Raw genomic sequence first — 22867 nt, 5'->3', positions numbered from 1 at the left:
CTAGAACAGCTGAACTTTTTCAGGGGTTAATCAGAGGAACTTTAAATGATGGCAGGTGTATACTGACTCCTATTTAACATGAGTTTGAATGCGATTGCTTAATTCTAAACACAGCTACATCCCCAGTTATAAGAGGGTGTGCGCACCTATGCAAACACATTATTTTAGTTTTTAATTCTTACTTCCCCTAAAATATTTTTGTTTGTTGTTCAACTGAGTTGTACAGTTTATAGGTCACATTAAAGGTGGAAAAAGTTCTAAAATGATTTATATTTGTCTCATTTTCTCATTTTTTTTTTTTTTACATCACAGAAACCTGACATTTTAATAGGGTTGTGTAGACTTTTCTATATCCATTGTATATGGAAATTAGAAGAAAGGTGTACACGTAATGGTTATCTTCATGCAGTTCTCCCAGGAATGGTAGCTGAAGGTCAGCTCTTTGCTCGAATAGGAGTGTGCAAGATGGAAAGCTCCAAAAGGAGAACATATAGGGGTTGATTTACTAAAACTGCAGAGTGCAAAATCTGGTGCAGCTCTGCTTCTAACTTCAGCTTATTCAAATGAGCTTTGACCAAAAAAATGGAAGCTGATTGGTTTCTATGTAGAGCTGCACCAGATTTTGCACTCTCCAGTTTTAGTAAATCAAACCCATAGTGACTGTCCAGATTTAACGTTATTCAGACTCATGTCATAAAAAGCCTACAATTTTTGGACGTTCAAAGGGTCACCCTTTGAACATCCAAAGAGAGAGAGAGGGTCGGTTCACACATGGGCAACACGACTTTAACGCGACTTTGTACCGCGACTTCAACGCGGCTTCAGCGCGACTTTGGCGCGACTTCGGCAAATTATGAGGCGACTTCAAGTCGCCTCCATGACAGGCGACTTCACTGCCGCCCCCCCCCCCGGACCGTACCAGGCCGCATGCCCTCAACATGAGGGGGTGCTTTGGGGCATGGGGGGCGCAGTGTGCGCCCCCCCCCACCCTAAAGCACCTTGTCCCCATGTTTATGAGGACAAGGGCCTCTTCCCGACAACCCTGGCCGTTGGTTGTCGGGGTCTGCGGGCGGGGGGCTTATCGGAATCTGGGAGCCCCCTTTAATAAGGGGGCCCCCTGATCCCGGCCCCCCACCCTATGTGAATGAGTATGGGGTACATGGTACCCCTACCCATTCACCTAGGGAAAAAAAGCGTCAATAAAAAAACCAGTACACAGGTTTTTAAAATAATTTATTAGGCAGCTCCGGGGTCCTCTTCCGACTTCGGGGGTCTCTCCGCCGTCTCCTCCCGGTGTCCACATCTTCTGCCGGCTCCTCTGCTATCTTCTGCAGCTCAATTGCTAGCGGTGGTCCGGACTTCTGCCTTCTTTTCTTCCAGAGATGTTGACACGACGCTCTCTCCAGCTGGAATGGTCTCTGAAAGCTCCGCAACGGACTTATATAGGCGGTGACCCCGCCCCCTTATGAGGTCACTGTCCCGGGGCATGCTGGGGCTGTGCCGTCATAAGGGGGCGTGGTCATCACCCGGTGACCACGCCTCCTAAAACGTCACAGACCCAGCATGCCCAGGGACTGTGACGGCATAAGGGGGCGGGGTCACCGCCTATATAAGTCCCTTGCAGAGCGCACAGAAACCATTCTGGCTGGGGAGAGCGTCGTGTCAACATCTCTGGAAGAGAAGAGGGAAGAAGATGATCCAGAGGTCCGGACCACCGCTGGCAAAAGAGCGCCAGAAGATAGCGGTGGAGCCAGCAGAAGATGCGGACACCGGGAGAAGACACCGGAGAGACCCCCGAAGTCGGAAGAGGACCCCTGAAGTCGGAAGAAGATCCCGGAGCTGCCTAATAAATTATTTTAAATACCTGTGTACTGTGTTTTTTATTGGCGCATTTTTCCCTAGGTGAATGGGTAGGGGTACCATGTACCCCATACTTATTCACATAGGGTGGGGGGCCGGGATCTGGGGGCCCCCCTTATTAAAGGGGGCTCCCAGATTCCGATAAGCCCCCCGCCCGCAGACCCCGACAACCAACGGCCAGGGTTGTCGGGAAGAGGCCCTTGTCCTCATCAACATGGGGACAAGGTGCTATGGGGTGGGGGGGCCGCAGCGCGCCCCCCTCCCCCAAGGCACCAACCCCCCATGTTGAGGGCATGCGGCCTGGTACGGCTCAGGAGGGGGGGGGGCGCTCGCTCGTCCCCACCCCCATTCCTGTCCGGCCGGGCTGCGTGCTCGGATAAGGGTCTGGTATGGATTGGGGGGGACCCCCCACGCCGTTCTTTCGGCGTAGGGGGTTCTCCTCAAGGTCCATACCAGACCCAAGGGCCTGGCATGCCCCTGGAGGGGGAACCCATGCCGGATTTTTATTTAAAATTTGGCGCGGAGTTCCCCTCAAGATCATCTGAGCACAAGTCGCATGCCGAAGTCGGATCATGCGAGACGGTGATCCGACTTCAATGATAGTCAATAGGCTGAAGTAGTACAGGGAGTACGCTCTGAAGTCGGAGCGACTTCAGTAGTGTCTATTAAGACGCTAGCGTTAACTCCCATTGAAACTATTTCTGGGGCGACTTGAGGGCGTACAAGTCGGATCCCAAGTCGCCCCAGTGTGAACCGAGCCAGAGAGACAGAGACAGAGACAGAGACAGAGAAAGAAAGAGAAAGAGAGAGAGAGAGAGAGAGAGAGAAAAAAAAAAAAAGAAGAGGAGTTTTAATAACCAACCCCACCCATGTTTAAATAAGGAGGGACTGTATTTCTCTAATACTCTTCATGTGAAAAATAACTACCCATTATTGTAGGGAAAAGAAAAAAAAAAAATAAATAAAAAAAATAAAAGGAGACCACCCTTGTAGTTACTTTAAAGAAATAACCATCATCCCACCCGTGCTTATTTTAAGGAGGTACTTTATACCTCTAAAATTCTTCAAAAAAAAAAAAAAAAAAATCCCTCCCCTTCTGTGCAGTTCAAAATGAACTATATTCATCTACTATCCACCAAATGTTGCACAGGTGATTTGATCAGTTTCACTGCCTTAGTAATTACCACAGCCGATTCATCTGAGGGAAATCCTGAAAACATGATCTGTTGAGGCGCCTTGAGGACTGCAGTTGAGAAACACTGCTATAGTGCAAAAATTGTGAATATACAGTATCTCACAAAAGTGAGTACACCCCTCACAATTTTGTAAATATTTTATTATATCTTTTCATATGACAATACTGAAGAAATGTCACTTTTCTACAATGTAAAGTAGTGAGTGTACAGCTTGTATAACAGTGTCAATTTGCTGTCCCCTCAAAATAACTCAACACACAGCCATTAATGTCTAAACCACTGGCAACAAAAGTGAGTACACCCCTAAGTGAAAATGTCCAAATTGGGCCCAAAGTGTCAATATTTTGTGTGGCCACCATTATTTTTCAGCACTGCCTTAAAGTGGATGTAAACCCGAAATTTTTTTTTTTTTGGTGCCATAATGTAGAGTATAAGATTTACTATCATTTGAGCCCAGTCTTGCCACAAAGAGTTAATCCAGCTCTGAGAAATCCTCTTTTATTGTTCAGTGAAATAAATCTTGACAGAGAAAAACTGTGTCAAATCCTCCCCCTTGCTGTGAGTGACAGGTTATTTACAAATCTCGTGCACTAGCCTAAGACATGCATTATTTTTAAATTCCCACCCCCACTCCTTTCTTCAGCAGCTTTGCAAGGATTGGCTGTTCCACACCTCACCATGATTTGGCATGCTGAAGTCATGTGGTTACTTTCCTGTCTTTTCACTGGATGTTAGAGATCATAGCAAAAGTTCAGTGTAAGAAATACACAGGAGAAAATGCATATTGACAAGGGGAGTGTAGAGGTGGGCGGGGAGTCTACTGACATCACGACTCCACCCACCGAGCTCCAGACAACAGACCCACCCACAGAATCTGCAGTTTTTCGGGCCTCATAACAGACAGAGGGGAGACATTTGACAGCTAAAGATACATACAGGAGGCATGTATATCCTTATAGATAACCCCTATGGCAGTAGTTTAGAAAGGATGACATTGGGTTTACATCCACTTTAACCCTCTTGAGCATTGAGTTCACCAGAGCTTCATAGGTTGCCACTGGAGTCCTCTTCTACTCCTCCATGACGACATCATGGAGCTGGTGGATATTAGAGACCTTGCGCTTCCGTTTGAGAATGCCCCACAGATGCTCAATAGGATTTAGGTCTGGAGACATGCTTGGCCAGTCCATCACCTTTACCCTCAGCTTCTTTAGTAAGGCAGTGGTCGTCTTGGAGGTGTGTTTGGGGTCGTTATCATATTGAAATACTGCCCTGCGGCCCAGACTCCAAAGGGAGGGGATCATGCTCTGCTTCAGTACGTCACAGTACATGTTGTTATTCATGGTTCCCTCAAGGAACTGTAGCTCCCCAGTGCCAGCAGCACTCATGCAGCCCCAGACCATGACACTCCCACCACCATGCTTGACTGTAGGCAAGACACAATTGTCTTTGTACTCCTCACCTGGTTGCCGCCACACACGCTTGACACCATGTGAACCAAATACGTTTATCTTGGTCTCATCAGACCACATGACATGGTTCCAGTAATCCATGTCCTTAGTCTGCTTGTCTTCAGCAAACTGTTTGTGGGCTTTCTTGTGTATCAGCTTTAGAAGATGCTTCCTCCTGGGACGACAGCCATGCAGACCAATTCAATGCAGTGTGCGGCATATGGTCCGAGCACTGACAGACTGACCCCCCCACTTCAACCTCTGCAGCATGCTGGCGGCATTCAGAAGTCTATTTCCCAAAGACAAACTCTGGATATGACGCTGAGCATGTGCACTCAGCTTCTTCGGTTGACCATGGCGAGGTCTGTTCCTAGTGGAACCTGTCCTGTTAAACCGCTGTATGGTCTTGGCCACCATGCTGCAGCTCAGTTTCAGGGTCTTGGCAATCCTCTTATAGCCTAGGCCATCTTTATGTAGAGCAACAATTTTTTTTTCAGATCCTCAGAGAGATCTGTGCCATGAGGTGCCATGAGATGCCATGTTTAGCTTTCAGTGACCAGTATGAGAGAGTGAGAGCGATAACACCAAATTTAACACTGCTCCCCATTCACACCTGAGACCTTGTAACACTAACAAGTCACATGACAACGGGAAGGGAAAATGTCTAACTGGGCCCAATTTGGAAATTTTCAATTAGGTGTGTACTCACTTTTGTTGCCAGCAGTTTAGATATTAATGGCTGTATGTTGAGTTATTCTGAGTGGACAGCAAATTTACACTGTTATACAAGCTGTACACTCACTACTTTACATTGTAGCAAAGTGTAATTTCTTCAGTGTTGTCACATGAAAAGATATAATAAAATATTTACAAAAATGTGAGGGGTGTACTCACTTTTGTAAGATACTGTAAATATGTTGCTCTTATAACATGAATCACCCTATATTGCAAATGAAAAAATGCAAAAGTGCACAAATTACAAAACCAATGAAAACAACAAACTCCGAGTGAACAGAACATGCAGAATCTGTGTATGGCAGTCCATATGAGAAAAACTCTTTATCAACAGTAGAAAATAATGATGATCGAGTCTGTGACAAAAAGCAAAATACAGTATGATTCAAACAGTGTAATGAAAATCCAAAAAGTCCTTCAACCGAGAAGAGAAAAAAAAAGGATGAGACAGGGGGAAAAGTGAGGAAATCCTGGGATCAGAAGACCAAAAACACCACTCGGTACGTGGGGACCCTTACCAGAACTGGTAGATCCGCTTAAGAGCAAGGTCTAATGCGCAAGCAGATTTAGCCCTCTGTAGGGTCTAACCAGCCTCCGTTCTCCTGGAGCCCTCCAAACGCAGCAAAAATCCTCCGCGATGTCCTGGTGTAGAAATGGAACGTCCGGTCTGTGAACCGCACTGTATATGACGGCAGTCTCTCTGATGTGCTCCATAGTCCATAGGGAGTGGTGCTGTCCCCCGATGATCGCAGTGACAACACACATAAGTCCTGGCAGCGACCACTGATCAGCTGCTGCTATATATCTTCCCTTTAGCAGCAGACTACAGAGCACATCACAGAGAGACTGCCGTCATATACAGTGCGGTTCACAGACCGGACGTTCCATTTCCACACCAGGACATCACGGCGGATTTCCGCTGCGTTTGGAGGGCCCCAGGAGGACGGAGGCTGGTTAGACCCTGCAGAGGGCTAAATCTGCTTGCACATTAGACCTTGCTCTTAAGGGGGTTCACCAGTTCTGGTAAGGGTCCCCACAAACCGAGTGGTGGTTTTGGTCTTCTGATCCCAGGATTTCCTCACTTTTCCTCATCTCATCCTTTTTTTCTCTTCTCGGGTGAAGGTTGAAGGACTTTTTGAACTTTCATTACACTTTTTGAAATCACACTGTATTTTTCTTTTTGTCACAGACTCGATCATCATTATTTTCTACTGTTGATAAAGAGTTTTTCTCATATGGACTTCCATACACAGATTCTGCATGTTCTGTTCACTCAGAGGTTGTTGTTTTCATTGGTTTTGTAATTTGTGCACTTTTGCATTTTTTCATTTTCTATGTAGGGTGATTCATGTTATAAGCGCAACATATTTATATACACAGTTGTATATTTTAATTGATACAGTTGTCCTCCAAACAGCAAAGGAAGGGATACTATAGAGTAGGGATAGGCAACCTTGGCACTTCAACTTTTGTGGAACTACAAATCTCATGAGGCATTGCAAGAATCTTGACAGTCACAAGAATCACTCCTATAAGCAGAGGCATGATGGGATTTGTAGTTTTGTCACCGCTAAAGTGCCAAGGTTGCCTATCTCTGCTACAGAGTGTTACTTGAATGACAGCTTTGAGTGTACTGGGGCTGCTGATATCACATCCAGGATGGCAACACCCAACAGCAGACTCAGCCCTTGAGGATTTCTACACAAGGGAGATTTTTACAGGTAAATAACACACATAAAGTACATTAAATGCATATATAATCTTGGGAATGGGAAGATTTTTGTTCAGATGAATGATCTTGCAATAGAATCTTTACAAGTAGTTATGCTGACGCATATTGCGCAGTTAGGAACCACCTGTGTCACAATCAAGAAGCCAGGTCAGAGCAATGAAGTGTAGCTGCTACCGGAGCAAGTGCATGTAGACAGAAAGTGGCTACTGTAAAAAAGGCTGCAGAAGATCAGCAGACCTGAGATGCAAAAAGGATGTAAAATTAGGTGGAAACAGTATTTTATTTGAAAAAGAAAAATAGATGCATAGTGCTTAAGTAAATTAAATTTCATCCAGTTAGGGTTTAATCTACTTTAAAAATTTAGTAAGGTAAGCAGTGTGAGCAGAAATTATTATATTAGTAAATATTCAATATATTTTCAGTAAGTATTGTACAACATCTGAGACAATACTAGAACATTTTACTTGAAAGTCATTTTTCATGCAACTTTAAGTTGCTATGAAGAACAACAGGAGAAAAAAAGGGGGGTAAAGTCCTGGGACAGAATCTTTAATAGTGTATTCAGACTTCCACAAAAAGATACAGGAACATCTCCATTCATCAACCCAAATTCTTGTATAAAAATTAAAGAAATACAAGCTTAAATTTAATTTTGTATGAGCCAGACACAGCTTCCATTTATATAGTCATTAATTCAGTCTTTCATGGATCTACCCACTCGAAGTATGAGGAATAAATCATTTTTTAGGATTGTGTTGGAAGAGATGCTATGTTATTACGAAGACAATTACCGGTTCCCTGGCTTTAGACGTAGGGATTTTTGATTCTTTTTGCCTCAACATGGTCAACATAAGCTAACTAGTTATCCTAGAAATACTTACTGTCTGGTGTCTTATTTTGCCACTGTTCACATTCTGCCGTTAGGGCCTTTACTTTCAGCATGAGGAGATGCAGCTAGATATAAAATAAAGAAACAAAGTTTAATGGCAAAATTCTCCACGTTTGTTACTGCAATAGGGTGTAGCAGACGTCAGGAATTACAGAAGTGAGAAAAAATACAGATGCTTAACAAACCGTTAAAGCAGACCTATAACTAACTTTACAAGTCTGCATGAACACATTCCGGACATATCTCAACGTACAGCGTATACACTTAATGCTTTTATCATTTAAAAGCGGCCCTTGAGCTTCAGTCAATTGACTTTACCTAGGCCCTAGAGAAGCATTTTGGACAATGATGTCAGTCTGCTGAAAGGAGGAAGCATTTCCTCAGTCTCCACTCTTCCAGCGATCACTCCCTTAAGCCGGCCATACATGTATTACAATTTGGCTGGTTTAGCGGAGCCCGGCTGAGATTTAATCCATCTATGGGTAGACTGATCCAATCGATCGACTTGGATACAACCAACCTTTCAGGGTTTTTTTAAGTGTGATTACTGCCAGCAGCTATAGCCCCTGGCAGTAATCATTGTGCCCTGCAGGGCGGCAAGGTTCTCCTTGGGCCCCATCCCTGGCAGAACACAACAGCACTGGGGGCGGTATACCTTTGGAGGTATCATCCTTTTCATAGTATATACAGAGGGTACAGAAAAGTCGGACTTTGTGTATACCTCCGTGGGTATCGTACAGACAGACAATAGAATTATATAAAATATTAACAATTTATTTAGTATATAACAAACATTTATTTAAAAAGTTTAAAAGAGATCAGCTCTTTAGGGTCGACGCGTTTTGGTGGAAACCCCGCTTCATAAGGACCTCTGATCTCAATACAAAGATTGTGCAGCAGCTATACTTCATTCCTTTGACCTGGCTTCTTGATTGTGACACAGGTGGTTCATACCTGCGCAATATGTGTAACTACTTGTAAAGATTCTATTGCAAGATCATTCATTTGAACAAAAATCTTCCCATAAGATTATATGCATTTAATGTACTTTATGTATGTTATATGTAAAAATCAGAGGAGTACAAAGACAAGTATGTCTTGCCTACAGTCAAGCATGGTGGTGGGAGTGTCATGGTCTGTGGCTGCATGAGTGCTGCCAGCACTGGGGAGCTACAGTTCATTGAGGGAACCATGAATGCCAATGTATTGTGACATACTGAAGGAGAGCATGATACTCTCCCTTTTGGAGACTGGGCCGCAAGGCAGTATTCCAACATGATAACGACCCCAAACACACCTCCAAGACGACCACTGCCTTGCTAAAGAAGCTGAGGGTAAAGGTGATGGACTGGCCAAGCATGTCTCCAAACCTAAACCCTATTGAGCATCTGTGGAGCATTCTCACACGGAAGGTGGAGGAGCGCAAAGCCTCTAACATCCATCAGCTCCGTGATGTTGTCATGGAGGAGTGGAAGAGGACTCCAGTACTGTATATACAATGCTTGCACAGTGCATGAAAAATAACACTGAGACTAGGGGTCAAATCAATATAAAAATAGTTATTGTTAAAGGAAGCTTCTGTTCAGAAATTAAAAATCTTTTTATACGTTTGTACAGCACTCATTCTGCATAAATGCAAGAAAAGAAACATTAAAGCTGAACTCTAGGAATGGAGTTTATTGCATAGTTATATTGGTCCAGCTTGGAAGAATGCAAATAATGCATATGGCATACATATGGGATCCTTTTGGAAGCACAGAATCAATGTAGTAGTTGCTGCTACTAGAGTGATTACTGCAGTTTTCCCAGTCTTGTGCCGAGCCACTGCCCTGCTGCATCCTGAACACAGGAGGTTGGGGAGCATGGGCACCATTCACAGAACGACTTGCATTTTCAATATATGCAAGGCGTTCTTTGATTGGACAAGGTGGAGATGTGGGGAGGTGACTTCATGGTCCCCACCTCATCCAATCAGAGAACGTTTTGCAATCATGGAGAAAAATGCAAGTCGTTCTGTGAATGGCATCCTTGCCAAGCAAGGGGTCCCTGGGGTTACTAAGCAGCAGGGCAGCCACTCAGTATGAGACTTGGAAGACAGCAGTGATCACTGTAGTAATGGCGACCACTAACAGTGATTGTCCGATTCCTCAGCAGTCTTACATGTATGGCATATGCATACAGACATTGGTCCAAGCTGGACCAATCTGACTATGCAATATAATCCATACCTGGAAGTCAGCTTTAAAAAGGTTTATTACAATAATTTCCTTTACATAAAATTGTAAAGCCAGCCATTTCTATATGCCAAACTGAAGGAAGGGTCATTCATACATTTCAAAGCATTCATAAAAATCAGGGAACTATTTGTAGAAATCTCTTGAAAGTTGTCTCACCTGCACATCAGATTCTGGTAATTTTTCTGCATCTAGAACCATCAGCTTGTTCTGGCACTGTGCATGAAATCACAAGAGGATTAGGGAAATATTCAGCTAGGCAAAGCACAATTTGCACCCCGGTGTGGTAATACAATCCCAATGAAATGTAAGGGGAATACGTCCTTTCTTTGAAAATATTTCCCCTTTAAAAGTTATTCATCACCAGTCGTTCTGAGCATGTCATAGATGAAGTGGTCTGACCCTCCAAGTGTCATACTAACGTAATGGAGGTTTGAGCAAAAGAAAATATAGCAGCCATTCAGTGTATATAATCCAAGCAAGGCGCAGTCAACCGATCGATGCTGCAGCCAGCTAGGCAAGTATGATTAACAAACAAAAAAAAAACAAAAAAAAGAAACTCCCACACTTCAATACACTTTCACCCCCTTCCTGCCCAGGCCAATTTTTTAATTTTTTTCAGCTTTCAGAGCTGTCATACTTTGAATGACAATTGCACCGTCATGCAACGCTGTATCCAAATTAAATTTTTACTATTTTTTTGAGACAAATAGAGCTTTCTTTGGTGGTATTTAATCACCTCTGGGTTTTTTTTTTTTTTTGCAAAAAAAATGAAAAAATGACAGAAAATTTTGAAAAAAAAAAAAAAAAGTTTTTTTAGTTTCTGTAAGAAAATGTATATAACAAATTTTTCTCCTTCACTGATGTGTGCGGATGAGGCGGCACTGATAGACTGCACTGATGGGCAGGCACTAATATGCAGCACCGATGGGCACTGATACGCAACACTGATGAGCACTGATAAAAGACACTGATGGGCACTAGCAGGTGGCACTGATAGGCAGCACTTATGGGCACCGATTGGCGGCCCTAATGGGCAGTAAAGGGCAGCACTGATAAGGCACTGTTGGAGCTGCACTTTCCTGTGGGCAAATGCCGCTGATCCGCAATCCTCTTCTCACACTCTGTTAGAGTGAGGAGAGGAAAGCTGATCACCATCATTTCCTTGTTTACATGTGACCAGCTGTAATTGGACGCAGCTGATCACATTGGTAAAGAGCCTTTTCATCTGCTCTTTACTGAGATTGGTGATGCGCAGTGTCCCATGGACACATTTCACTGTGGATCACTGCGCTGCTCTCCCCCGCAAGCGTGGGATGTCATATGACGATGTCCCAGAACGAGAAAGCCACACTACCAACGTCATTTGTCTATACGGCGGGTGGGAGGTGGTTAATTGGACCACAAAGTATATTTGAAAAGAGGGCCGAAACATCCAAGCTGGAGTGAAGTTAATGTGTCACTCAACCCACATCATAAAAAACTATCAATAAATGCTGGATTACATACTGCTCATGCTCACTCAGTCACTATGAGATTTGTTTCTGTATTCTGCAAAAAAACTGGTTGATTCTTCTCTCAATCTCCTTCTGTTCATGTCACCAATTCAGCTAGAGATTTTGCAGAGCAGCGTTGGCAACTCTGCACATGCTCAGTTTTCAGTGAGTTTCTATGCTGAGCATTTCCTGTCTATCACATTTGTGCAGCCCAGACTATAGAATCATACATGTGGGCGTATACACAGTGGTAAATGACAGCGCACTCCCTCCCTCCTCCTCCATGCCCACTAACCAGCTAAACTCAATGGGGGTGGGATATACATGTGGACTTATGGAGGATTTACCTCCCTTTTATTATAAGACACAGGCTGTGACTGGCTCTGATTATCAGTGCAGCATATCAGTGCTGTCCATCAGTGGCTTCTCATCATTACCGCCTATCAGTGGCCATCTGTGCCGCCTATCAGTACCTCCTTGTGAGTGCCACCTCATCAGTGCCCATCGGTGAAGAAGAAAAATTACTTGTTTGCAAAATGTTCTTTATGGTCATTAATTGTGCTACACAGTCAAGTCACAGCATGGTGAAACATGCTGCCATATCCTTCTGTATGAACCTGCAATTCTAATAACTTTTTTCCATTTATTCCATTATTTTATAGTGATGATGATCTCATAAAATCAGGGAAATTCTATTACAATGGTCATCTAACCAGAATTGCATAGTTGAGCTTCAGGTAAGAAGACTTTACATTTTATTACATTACATCATTTTTATTGTATCTGGCACACAGGCTTTTTTTTCTAGAAAAAAAAAAAAACATCTTTCCGTGACAAAAGTTGGATGGGAATAAATAGTATAGCAGAGCCAAGGCCATTATACAACAGGCAGACTCCCAATGTGATGACAACTTTACAGTCTAATCAAGGCAGGTGATTTTTATTTTATAACCGTTTATATGCAAGTTTTTATAACTGCTCACATTTATAGATTTTAAGAAACTCATGATGTAGGAACAGAACTTACAATTTAAGTATTTTCATAACCACCAACATAGATAAAGACGTGATCACTGTTCTTTGCCATGTTTGGGTTATAAGGAAAAGACAAAAAAAGAAAACCAACAAAAAAAAAAAACAAAAAACATAATTCTAGAAATGTGTACCACTTAAAGGAAATTTATAGTTTCATAGGTAGATATAAGGCATAAGTCCATCAGTTCAACCAACAGAAAAATTAATATATAGATATCCACCACAATCAGAACTCTAAATGTACAGTTTACTCAAAAGAAAGAACATTTTGGAAGGTATTCCAGCAAAGTGAAGGTTCACATGGATAGGGCATTAAACTGATCAATACAAAAATGTCCTGGATGTTCCTAACTGTAGCTCAGCAGATCATTAAGTGGTCATACACATTGCGATTTGTGTTCAGTTTAGTTATGAGTGAATGCAAACATGCATTTCATCATCTATTAAAATACCAAAACTATCCAGAGCTCATAATCGTTACTCACGCATTGATCGTGTATTTCTCCTCTCAGGGCTATTACCCAAATTGATCTTGGCTAAGATAGTTTCAACGCCCTGGTCTGACCATGACCCTGTAGTATTGATGTTTTCTAACTTGTCAATCAAATTGTCTTAAGCGGCGTACACACGGTCGGACTTTTCGACTGGACTGGTCCGACGGACTGAGTCCGGCGGACAATCCGATCGTGTGTGGGCTTCATCGGACCTTCAACTGACTTTTCCAGATGAAAATCTGATGGACTTTAGATTTGGAACATGCTTTAAATCTTTACGTTGGAACTCCACCGGACCCAGAAATCTGCTCGTCTGTATGCTAGTCTGACGGACAAAAACCGACGCTAGGGCAGCTATTGGCTACTGGCTATCAACTTCCTTACTTTAGTCCGGTGTACGTCATCACATACGAATCTGTCGGACTTTGGTGTGGTGTGTAGGCAAGTCCGTTCGTTAAAAAGTTAAAAAGTCCGTCAAAAGTCTGTTGAAAGTCCGTCAGAAAGTCCGTCGGACCAGTCCGGTCGAAAAGTCCGCCCGTGTGTCGAAAATTCAGACTGATTTAGTAATTTGTTCTGTCGGAAAAATATAGAACATGTTCTCTATCGGAAAAAAACGCTCGTCTGTATGCTGTTCCGACGCACCAAAAACAACGCATGCTCTGAAGCAAGTACGAAGCTATTGGCTACTGACTATTGAACTTCCGTTTTCTAGTCCCGTTGTACGTGTTGTAAGTCACTGCGTTCTGGACGGTCGGAATTTGGTGTGACCGTGTGTATACAAGACAGCTTGAGTGGAATTCCGTCGGAAAAACCTTCAGAGTTTATTCCGACGGCAAAACCGGTCATGTGTACAGGGCATAAGGAATACGAAGCCCTAGCTACCCAACACAAACGCTCCCCGCACCCTGACTTGTTGATCAAACTCGAACAGGCCTTACGGAACTTAATATCTGCCTTACCACAAAAACAGAGAAACATTTACGCTGGACCAATCACAAGTTCTTCACCTGGCATGATCGACCGGGTTCGTTGTTAGCACATAAGCTTACCCCTAAACATACACACGTAGCTCTTCTGAAAATTAGACTCTCAGGAGGCAACCTTTCCCAAAATCCCCAAAAGGTTCTTCAGGAATTTCAAGATTTCTACACTAAACTATACAACCCACCCCAGGTTCACATTCCTGTTTCCATTAGTAACTTCCTGAACACATAATCTCCGTCATCTCTCACGGAGTCTCATAGGGAACTTATGGACCAACCCATTACATGTGAGGAAATACATAACACTATTAAGACATTGTCATTACATAAATAACCGGGCCCTGACGGCCTCCCTAATAATTACTATAAGAAGTTTTCTGAACAGTTGGCTCATCATATGGCTCTCTAATTTCTTTGCGAGATGGCAGAGAAGTGGCTTTAGATGAAAATTGGGCATACATCAGCATTATACCCAAACCACACAAAGACTTCACGGACATCCTTAACTACTGTCCTATATCATTGATTATTGTGATCTCAAAATTTTGACAAAACTTCTACGTTTTGGTACATTTTTAGCGCAATATATTCACAAAGATCAATCAGGTTTTATAACCGAACTCCAAACGTTAGATCAGATTCGTCAGTCCATAGCATTGATTTCTGCAGTACGTTCCAAATGGAATGCCCCTTTGTCTAGGGAACTATTACTTCTTTCATTGGACCTTCATAAAGCCTTTGATAGCTTAAATTGGGACTACTTATTTACCATTCTAGAGGCCTTTGGATTTGGTTCTACTTTTATTTTATTACTTAAAATGCTTTATAATAACCTGTCGGCCCAGGTTTCCATTCAGGGTCAAAGGTCAGTATCGTTTCCTATCCAACACGGAACAAGACAGGGTTGCCCACTTTCCCCATTACTGTTTGCCCTAGCAATTGAACCCTTAGCTGCAGCAATTTGATCTCGACCTAATATACATGGCATATGTTGTGGACAACAAAAGCATAAATGTTCCTTGTTTGTCGACGACGTCCTCATTTATGTCACTAATCCTCAAATTACTCTCTACCTAATCTGCTGACTTTATTACATCAATTTTCCCAGCTCTCAGGGCTTTCTTTAAATACCCCAAAAATGACAGCCTTTAATATTTCTTTATCTCCCTTGATGGTGCTGACCTTATGAAATACCTATAATTTTCAATAGGTGCAAAGCTCCATCCCATATTTAGGCATCCAGCTGACACCCTCGATCGACACTCTCTACCAGGCTAATTATCCTCCACTCTTCCGTCGACTCTGGGAAGATCTTCAACGATGGGCAGACTATTCCTTATCTTGGTTTGGCAGAATCAACACTATTAAGATGACCTAAGATGACCTTTCTACCCAGGATACTTTATTATTTTAGGACTTTACCAATTGCGGTCCCGAGGGGAGATCTACAGTGATTATAATCAGACGCCCTTCGCTTTATTTGGGGCAGTAAGAAGACTTGAATGAATAAACGGACATTGTATGTCTCAAAACCGTGTGGTGGGCTTGGCCTCCCTAATTTACAAGCTTACCATCAAGCTGCTCAAATAACTCAGCTTTCTTATACAACAGCCAAGGGATCTACACCCTTCTGGGTCTCTATTGAGGCTCTTTCGTGCCACCCTTTTGCCATTGCCTCCCTAATGTGGCTTCCTAGCCGTCTTCACCCACCTATTTAGTGTCCTACCCTGTCTCATTCACTAGCGGTCTGGGATGGAGTTTGACAATGCAAACCTCTGTCATTCCCACATACTCCGCTAGCCCCCATGTTCTGCAACCCCAAGTTCTCCCCCGGAATGACTTCAATGCTATTCCTATGGCGGTTCAACAAGAGGCTATTTAGGATAGGGGACTATCTTAATGGGGATTAGCCATACTAAATGTAACATTTTAAGGACACATTACAGATGCCCTCTGGTGAATTATTCAGGTATAATCAGCTTATTTCTTTTGTACGATTGAAAATTAACCTGTTAGATGGACCCCTTACACTTACAAAGTTTGAATTATCTTGTCAAACGAAGGGCCTCTTACGGGGACGGGTATCTACTGTATATGCTACCCTTACAGACCCCATTGCTAAGCTCCCTTACATGATTCAATGGGAATGGGATTTAAATACCACGTTTGAATTATCCGATTGGCAAGATATTGCCTATGCGTTATCCAAAATATCTATTAATACAACACTAATGGAAGCAAACTATAAAACACTTCTACGTTGGTATTTGGTCCTGACCAGAGTTGCAAAGATGCACCTGTCTGCATCACCCACCTGCCTTAGACGTTGTGGCCAGATAGGTACCATGTTTCATGTTTGGTGGCAGTGCCCTGTAGTCACTAGATTTTGGATTATAATATTTAACCTGGTGTATTCTGTGACGGGAGTTAATATATACGTAGAACCCCGGAACCAGTGCTTTTTCAAAAGTTTCCTGATGAGGTCTCCAAAAAAGGAAAAAAAAAAAAATTGCCAAAATGAATTACATATACCGTATTTATCGGCATATAACACGCACTTTTTTCCTCTTAAAATCAGGGGAAAGTCGTGGGTGCGTGTTATACGCCGATCCCCGCTATCGCTATGTGAATTTCGGCGATCGCCGCCGACATTCACATAGCGAGTAGTTTGAAATATGGCGCCGCGGAGTTCGGAAGGACTCGGCGGTGCTGTACGAGCGCCGCCGAAATCACAGAGCCGAGATACACATAGTCGAGTGTATTCGGCTCTTTCCGGCGCCGCTCACAGTCACGCCCAGTCCCGCCATTGGACCTGTGTTATGTCCATCATAGGGCGGGACTGGGCGGGACTGTGAGCGGCGCCGGAAAGAGCCGAGAACCCTCGGCTATGTGTATCTCGGCGGCGTTCGTTCACTTCCGCCGGCCCCGAGTCCCTCCGAACTCCGCGGCGCCATATTTAAAAGTACTAGTATGTGTATGGCGGCGGCGGCGGGGACAAGGCTGCAGGGACACTGTGGACAAGGCTGCTCTGTGGACAAGGCTGCACTGGGGACAAGGCTGCTCTGGGGACAAGGCTGCTCTGGGGACAAGGCTGCTCTGGGGACAAGGCTGCACTGGGGACAAGGCTGCACTGGGGACAAGGCTGCACTGGAGACAAGGCTGCACTGACAAGGCTGCACTGACAAGGCTGCACTGGGGCAAAGCTGCACTGACAAGGCTGCACTGACACTGAAAAGGCTGCAATGACACTAACAAGGCTGCAGATGAACACTGATGAGGCTGCATTGATGGGCATTTTAATGTAAGTTTCTTTTCCTTAAACTTCCCTCCTAAAAGTTTTTTCCTTAAAATTCTCTCCTAAACTTGGGGTGCGTGTTATACGCCGGCGCGTGTTATACGCCGATAAATACGGTATGTTCTTGGCAGCTAGAATAACTATTGCTCAATATTGGAAGCAGTCAATGGTTCCCCTTGACCACGTGAAGAATAAACTTAACTGGATCATGGTTAATGATAGACTTAACTGTATCCTTCGCAATCCTACTAAGAAATTCAATGCGACATGGAATCCATGGATATGATATTTAGCTACACCCTAAAACACCTCTGGCTGACCCTCTTTCTTCTTCTTCTTTCTCTCTCTCTCTTCCCTTTCCTTGATCTACTCTCTTTATTTTCTCTCTTATATTTTTGCTGGTTTGGCTTTTGTTGATAACTGCAAGATGCGTTGACAGAACATGTAGTTCTATTCTGATAATATTAGTAGAAATATGCACAGGGGTTCCCTCTTTACTGGCTTCTCCCCCTCCTTCTTCCCACCCTTCCCCATTTCCCTTTACCCCCCCTTCCTTTGTTCCTTATGCCATATTTCTTTTTCCCAGTGACAGTCATTTCTAATATTACATGTCAAAGTATCTTGATGGGACAATACGCAATCAGTCCCTAGATGACTGGAGATCTATTTCTTTATCCTACAGTTAAAATGATTGTAAACCTTCGTTTTTTTTTTTTGTTTTTTTTTTAAATAACAAATATATCATACGTACCTTAACTGTGCAGTTAATTTTGCACAGTGTGGCCCCGAACCTCGTCTTTTGGGGTCCCCTGGCGGCGCTCGTGGCTCCTCCTTACATCAGTAAACCCCCTGGGAGAAGCGCTCTCCCTGGGGGTTACCTTGTGGGCGCGCTCCCAAGTCCAGCATTTGCGTGCATAGACACAGAATGCCAGACTCGGCCCCGCCCCCGTGTCATTGGATTAGATTGACAGCAGTGGGAGCCAATGGTAGAGAACCCCCAGGGCAGAGAAGGTGAGCGCGTCTCCGCCAAGGGAACGAACAGGCTCAGGTGAGTAAAACGGGGGGGCTGGGGGGCCGGTCATTGTCAGAAGTTTTTTCACCTTAATGCAAAGGATGCATTAAGGTGAAAAAACATGAGGGTTTACAGCCCCTTTAATGACTTGTTGTTGATGTTGAGATTTCTCTGTTTAATTCAAGGGTCTTGTGCTTATGAACATTTTGAAGTAAAGGCACTCTGTGTTGGTGCTCAATTTCACCTCTGTTTACATTATTGTTTATTGATTGTGCCTTACATGACATTGTTATTTCAATAAAAATATTGAAAAGTAAAATAAATTAAAAAAAATCTGCGCTTATTTAAAAAAAAAAAAAAAAAAAAAACACAAGGGAGAAGCACTCTATAATCACCAGAATACAGCATCTGATATAGACTAGAAGAAAAGAATTGTGCAACTATTTTCATCTATTAAAGTATCGAATATTGTTTTGCACTTTGTAATCAACTGAAAATGTTGCTTGAAAAAATATTGTGAATAATCTAAGTGCCTTATCCTGTAACTGATTTCATCTCAGCAGTCATTCAGCGAGGATACGGACTACCTGTAGGTTTGACGAGGGACTTACCAATCATTCAAATTGATATATGATCACAAACAAACATATATAATATAGACACCGATCAGTCGTAACTTTATGACCACTAACAGGTTAAGCGAATAACATTGATAACATCATTACAACAGCATCTGAAAGTCAGGATATTTTAGGCAGCAAGTACACATGCTGTCCCTGAAGGTGATGTGTTAAAAGAAGAAGAAAAATGGCCATTGTAGTTTGTTGTGTTTGGCGCTGTGTAGCCACAGACTGGTCAGGGTGACCATGTCAACCCGTGTCCACAGCCAAAAGTGCCTACAATGGGCACGTGAGCATGAGAACTTTACCATGGAGCAATAGAAGAAGAAGGTGGCCTGGTTTGATGGATCATATTTTTTTTTACATTATGTGGATGGCTGGGTGCCTGTGTGTCACGTATCTGAAGAAGAGATGGCACCAGGAAGCAGTACGAGCTGAAGGCAAGCCAGGGAAGGCAGTGTAATGCTTTGGGCAATGTTCTACTGGGAAACCTTGGGTCCTTCCATTCATGTGGATATTACTTGAAATGTACCACCTATCTAAATATTGTTGCTAACCAATCCCTTTATGGAAACGATATTCCCCATTCCCAGTGGCCTCTTTCAGCAGGATAATGCACCCTATCACACCACAAAAATTGTTCAAGAATGATTTGAGGAACACAACAATGAGTTTGGGGACTTGGCCTCCATATTCTATTTGAGAAAAATGGAACCGCGCTAGTGAAAAAACTAGTGTCCATACAAATAACATCTGTCCATCATTTGAGTGAAAAACCAGGTAAGGTGTATATGGAACAAATATATTGTACAAATCACCAAACATATACCTTAAAACATTAAGTAAACAAAAGTGCATATTCCATGTGCAATAGTGAAAAAATGCGAATTAGAATTAAATATATAAGTCCATGTAAATATAATAGGATGAATCACCCAGGTGTTAGTTGGAATGTGTCCTGATGAGTAGGGATAAAGTGTTTGATCCACCACCACCAATGAAAATACTGGCTACCAGAGACCCATGACCCCCCACTACAGAGGGTCTGAGTAAGCTGTTAAAATTGATTGCTCCGGACCACCATCAAAGGTCCAAATAGTAGCACTGCGATGGAACATCAAGGGCCTCGGTATAAGATGGATTGATTTCACAGTGGCGGAACGTCAAACTCTCAGCAACGTGGTTAACTCTTACCCCATGGTGGTTGGAGAAGCTGGTACTGCTCATAGAAAATCGCTGGGAGCTGCCCAGCCTCCTTCTTGGAAGTCTTCTGTTGGGGTGAGGTTGGACTCTGCCTCTTCTATGCATGGGCAACAACTCTCCATGTATTCCATCCAGAGTTGCTTGGACACAATGACTAGTAAGCCATGCAGATAAAGCATTTGTTGTGTGTGTATGCTTTATGCTTAATCTACGGACAGCATCCAATCCCCTAGATTCACAGCTAATAGTATGGACTGTAGGCTTTCCATTTTGAAGGATTCTAATTTGATGTTTTTGTTTAGTCTCTTTAAGTCCAGCACTGGCCGTAAATCCCCTGTCTTCTTTTTTACAAGAAAGAGAGGGGAGTAGAATCCTCTGCCTCTTTGGCAAAATGGCTTCCTTTTGTTTTAGTTCTGTTATGTATTTCAGAAGGATCCTTCTCTTGCCTGGAGAAGACGGGAGTTTTGTTGGAAGAAAGTGGTTTCTGGGAATCTTGTTCAAGAATCTCCACTTGTGACCGAACTTGATCGTTGAAATGGTCCAAGGGTCCTTGATGTTTTCTGACCATATTCGAGTGAATTTTTTGAGTCTGGCGCCCACCCTCGGAGGATGGGCGGGCGTACCTTCAAAAGGACTTCTGCTGTTCGCCAGAAGGGGTGGCCTTGGTTTTCCGCATCCTCAGGAAGGATGATTGTGTGTTCCTCCAGTTTCTTTTAAACTCTTTTCCTGGTCTATAGGTTTTTGCTTCTCTGTACCTTTCGGGAAGGTTACCCTTGTAAACTGGACCCCTTGATCTCTTGGGTCTCCTGTCAGAGGGAATGAGGCCTGATTTTCCCCCCCGTCACCTTGGAAATGGCTGCATCCAATTTGGAGCCGAAGAGATTCGAGCCATCATAGGGGATCTTGCACCAATTTGTTTTTGATGCTGCGTCGGCTACCCAGGGTTTTAGCCACAAAGCTCTCCTTGCCATCACCGAGGCTAGCATAGCCCGAGCCGAGCACCTGATAATGTCCACGGAGGCTTCTTCGATGAAATCGCCTGCTAATTTAAGTTCCTGTAGAGACGAAATTACTTTCTCTACGTCTGCTCCCTGCTGGAGAGATTTCTCAATATTGACAGCCCAGCCCGAGATATTAATATTACCAACCGCTGCTGTGGTGACTGCTGGTCTACAAGCGCCTCCTGCTGTGGAGTAGGCTTTTTTAATTCCAGATCAATCTTCCGATCTAGAACGTCACGGAAGGAGATGGCGTCCTCGATGGGTAGGGTGACATGTCTTGCCAGACGCATCAGGGAGGCATCCACAATAGGAGCGTTAATTAAGGAGTTGACTTTAGGCTCTTTTAGAGGATACATCTTGGCTAGTCTGTTGTTTAGGCTAGGCCTCTTGTCAGATCTTTCCCATTAGTTTTTGATTAAATCATTCAACTCCTCAATGAAAGGGAAGGTCTCTGGGTCCCTCTTCAGGTTTGGAAAATATTTCCGAGTCTTCTGAGGCGCTTCCTCAGACTCCTCCCAACCTATGGCCTTCTTGACTGAATTTGAAAAGGGTTCGACCAGAGAGAAGTCAAACCCTGTTGGGACTCATGGATCCTCGTCCTCTGAAGGGGATTCTGGATCCATCCGTACCTCGATTGCTGAGCGAGGAGGAGCCATGGAAGTACCTGGGTCTGACCTGGCCGGCAGGGGTGTTGTTGATTCCATTATGGATTCTCGCACAGATTCCCGAATAAGTTTGGATACTTCTCTGACGTCTGATTCTCTTTCTTTTGTGGCCTCATTGAAGCACGTGCGACATGCTAATTTATCTGGCAAAGCGGAGGCGCCACATACCCAGCAGGTATTAGCTGCGGGATGGGTGTGTAGGCTTCGTCCGTGACGTGACGAAGGTGATCTCCTATGACGTGATCTGCTACGTCGAGAGTGACTGTGGCGTGAGTGACCATGGCGAGAATGACTGTGGCGTGAGTGCCTGTGACGAGATGAGGAGCGTGACCGGCTTCTGCGGATTCTCCTGCCTGAGGTATGGCTTGATCTCTCTTTGCGTCTTGATCCAGACCTGGAAGGGCTGTCAGAAGGAGTCTTGTTAGAAGATATGCTCTCTTTTTTTCTCTCTTCAATACTTACCACTGAATGCGGATAGCCCCTTACCTTATTGGCTGTGGATGGTCTGCTAGGGCAGTGGTCTCCATGAGGGTAGGCAGGAAAAGAGGAAGTCTGGAAGGAGATTTTGGAAGCAGAAATATATATACATATACACATATAAAATTATTTATATATTAACAAAATTTTTTTTAATTTTTTTAAAATATAATATATCAGGAAGTCCCTGTATAGGTAAAATGAGAACCTAGTGTACCTACCAGGCTTCAATGAAGAATCTTGAGCAAGGAATAAGCAGTCTGGGGTTAAAAGAAGAAACACACATAATTCTTAGCCCAGAACCCTCTTTTAAATAGGCCGCCGCCATTCGCGGCAAAAAATGACGCTTTGTGCATGCGCAGAAGCATCGTGACGACTCCGGCACCATCTTGGAAGCTGGAAAACCGCTGTGAATGGCCCTCCACTGCCTCCCGCGGCGGTCATGAAAGAGCTAACAAAGCGCTGTGGGACTACAGGTCCCAGAGGAGG

General features: G+C 43.7%; 1 protein-coding gene across 1 annotated transcript in view; it reads right to left on the bottom strand.

The window, feature by feature from the left end:
• The window catches only part of CENPK (centromere protein K), a 94605-nt gene that overhangs the window by 49069 nt on the left and 22669 nt on the right, over positions 1-22867 (bottom strand). Inside the window, exons 4-5 of the mRNA XM_073623561.1 lie at positions 10257-10313; positions 7856-7928 (exon numbers count right to left, since the gene is read on the bottom strand). Coding sequence (XP_073479662.1) covers positions 7856-7928; positions 10257-10313 — 130 coding nt within the window. The remainder of the gene's footprint in view (positions 1-7855; positions 7929-10256; positions 10314-22867) is intronic.

Source organism: Aquarana catesbeiana, linkage group LG01 (assembly GCF_042186555.1).
Source record: "Aquarana catesbeiana isolate 2022-GZ linkage group LG01, ASM4218655v1, whole genome shotgun sequence".
NCBI classification, from domain to species: domain Eukaryota; kingdom Metazoa; phylum Chordata; class Amphibia; order Anura; family Ranidae; genus Aquarana; species Aquarana catesbeiana.
Note: the sequence above shows the minus strand (reverse complement) of the source record. Positions and strands in the feature narration are given on the sequence as shown.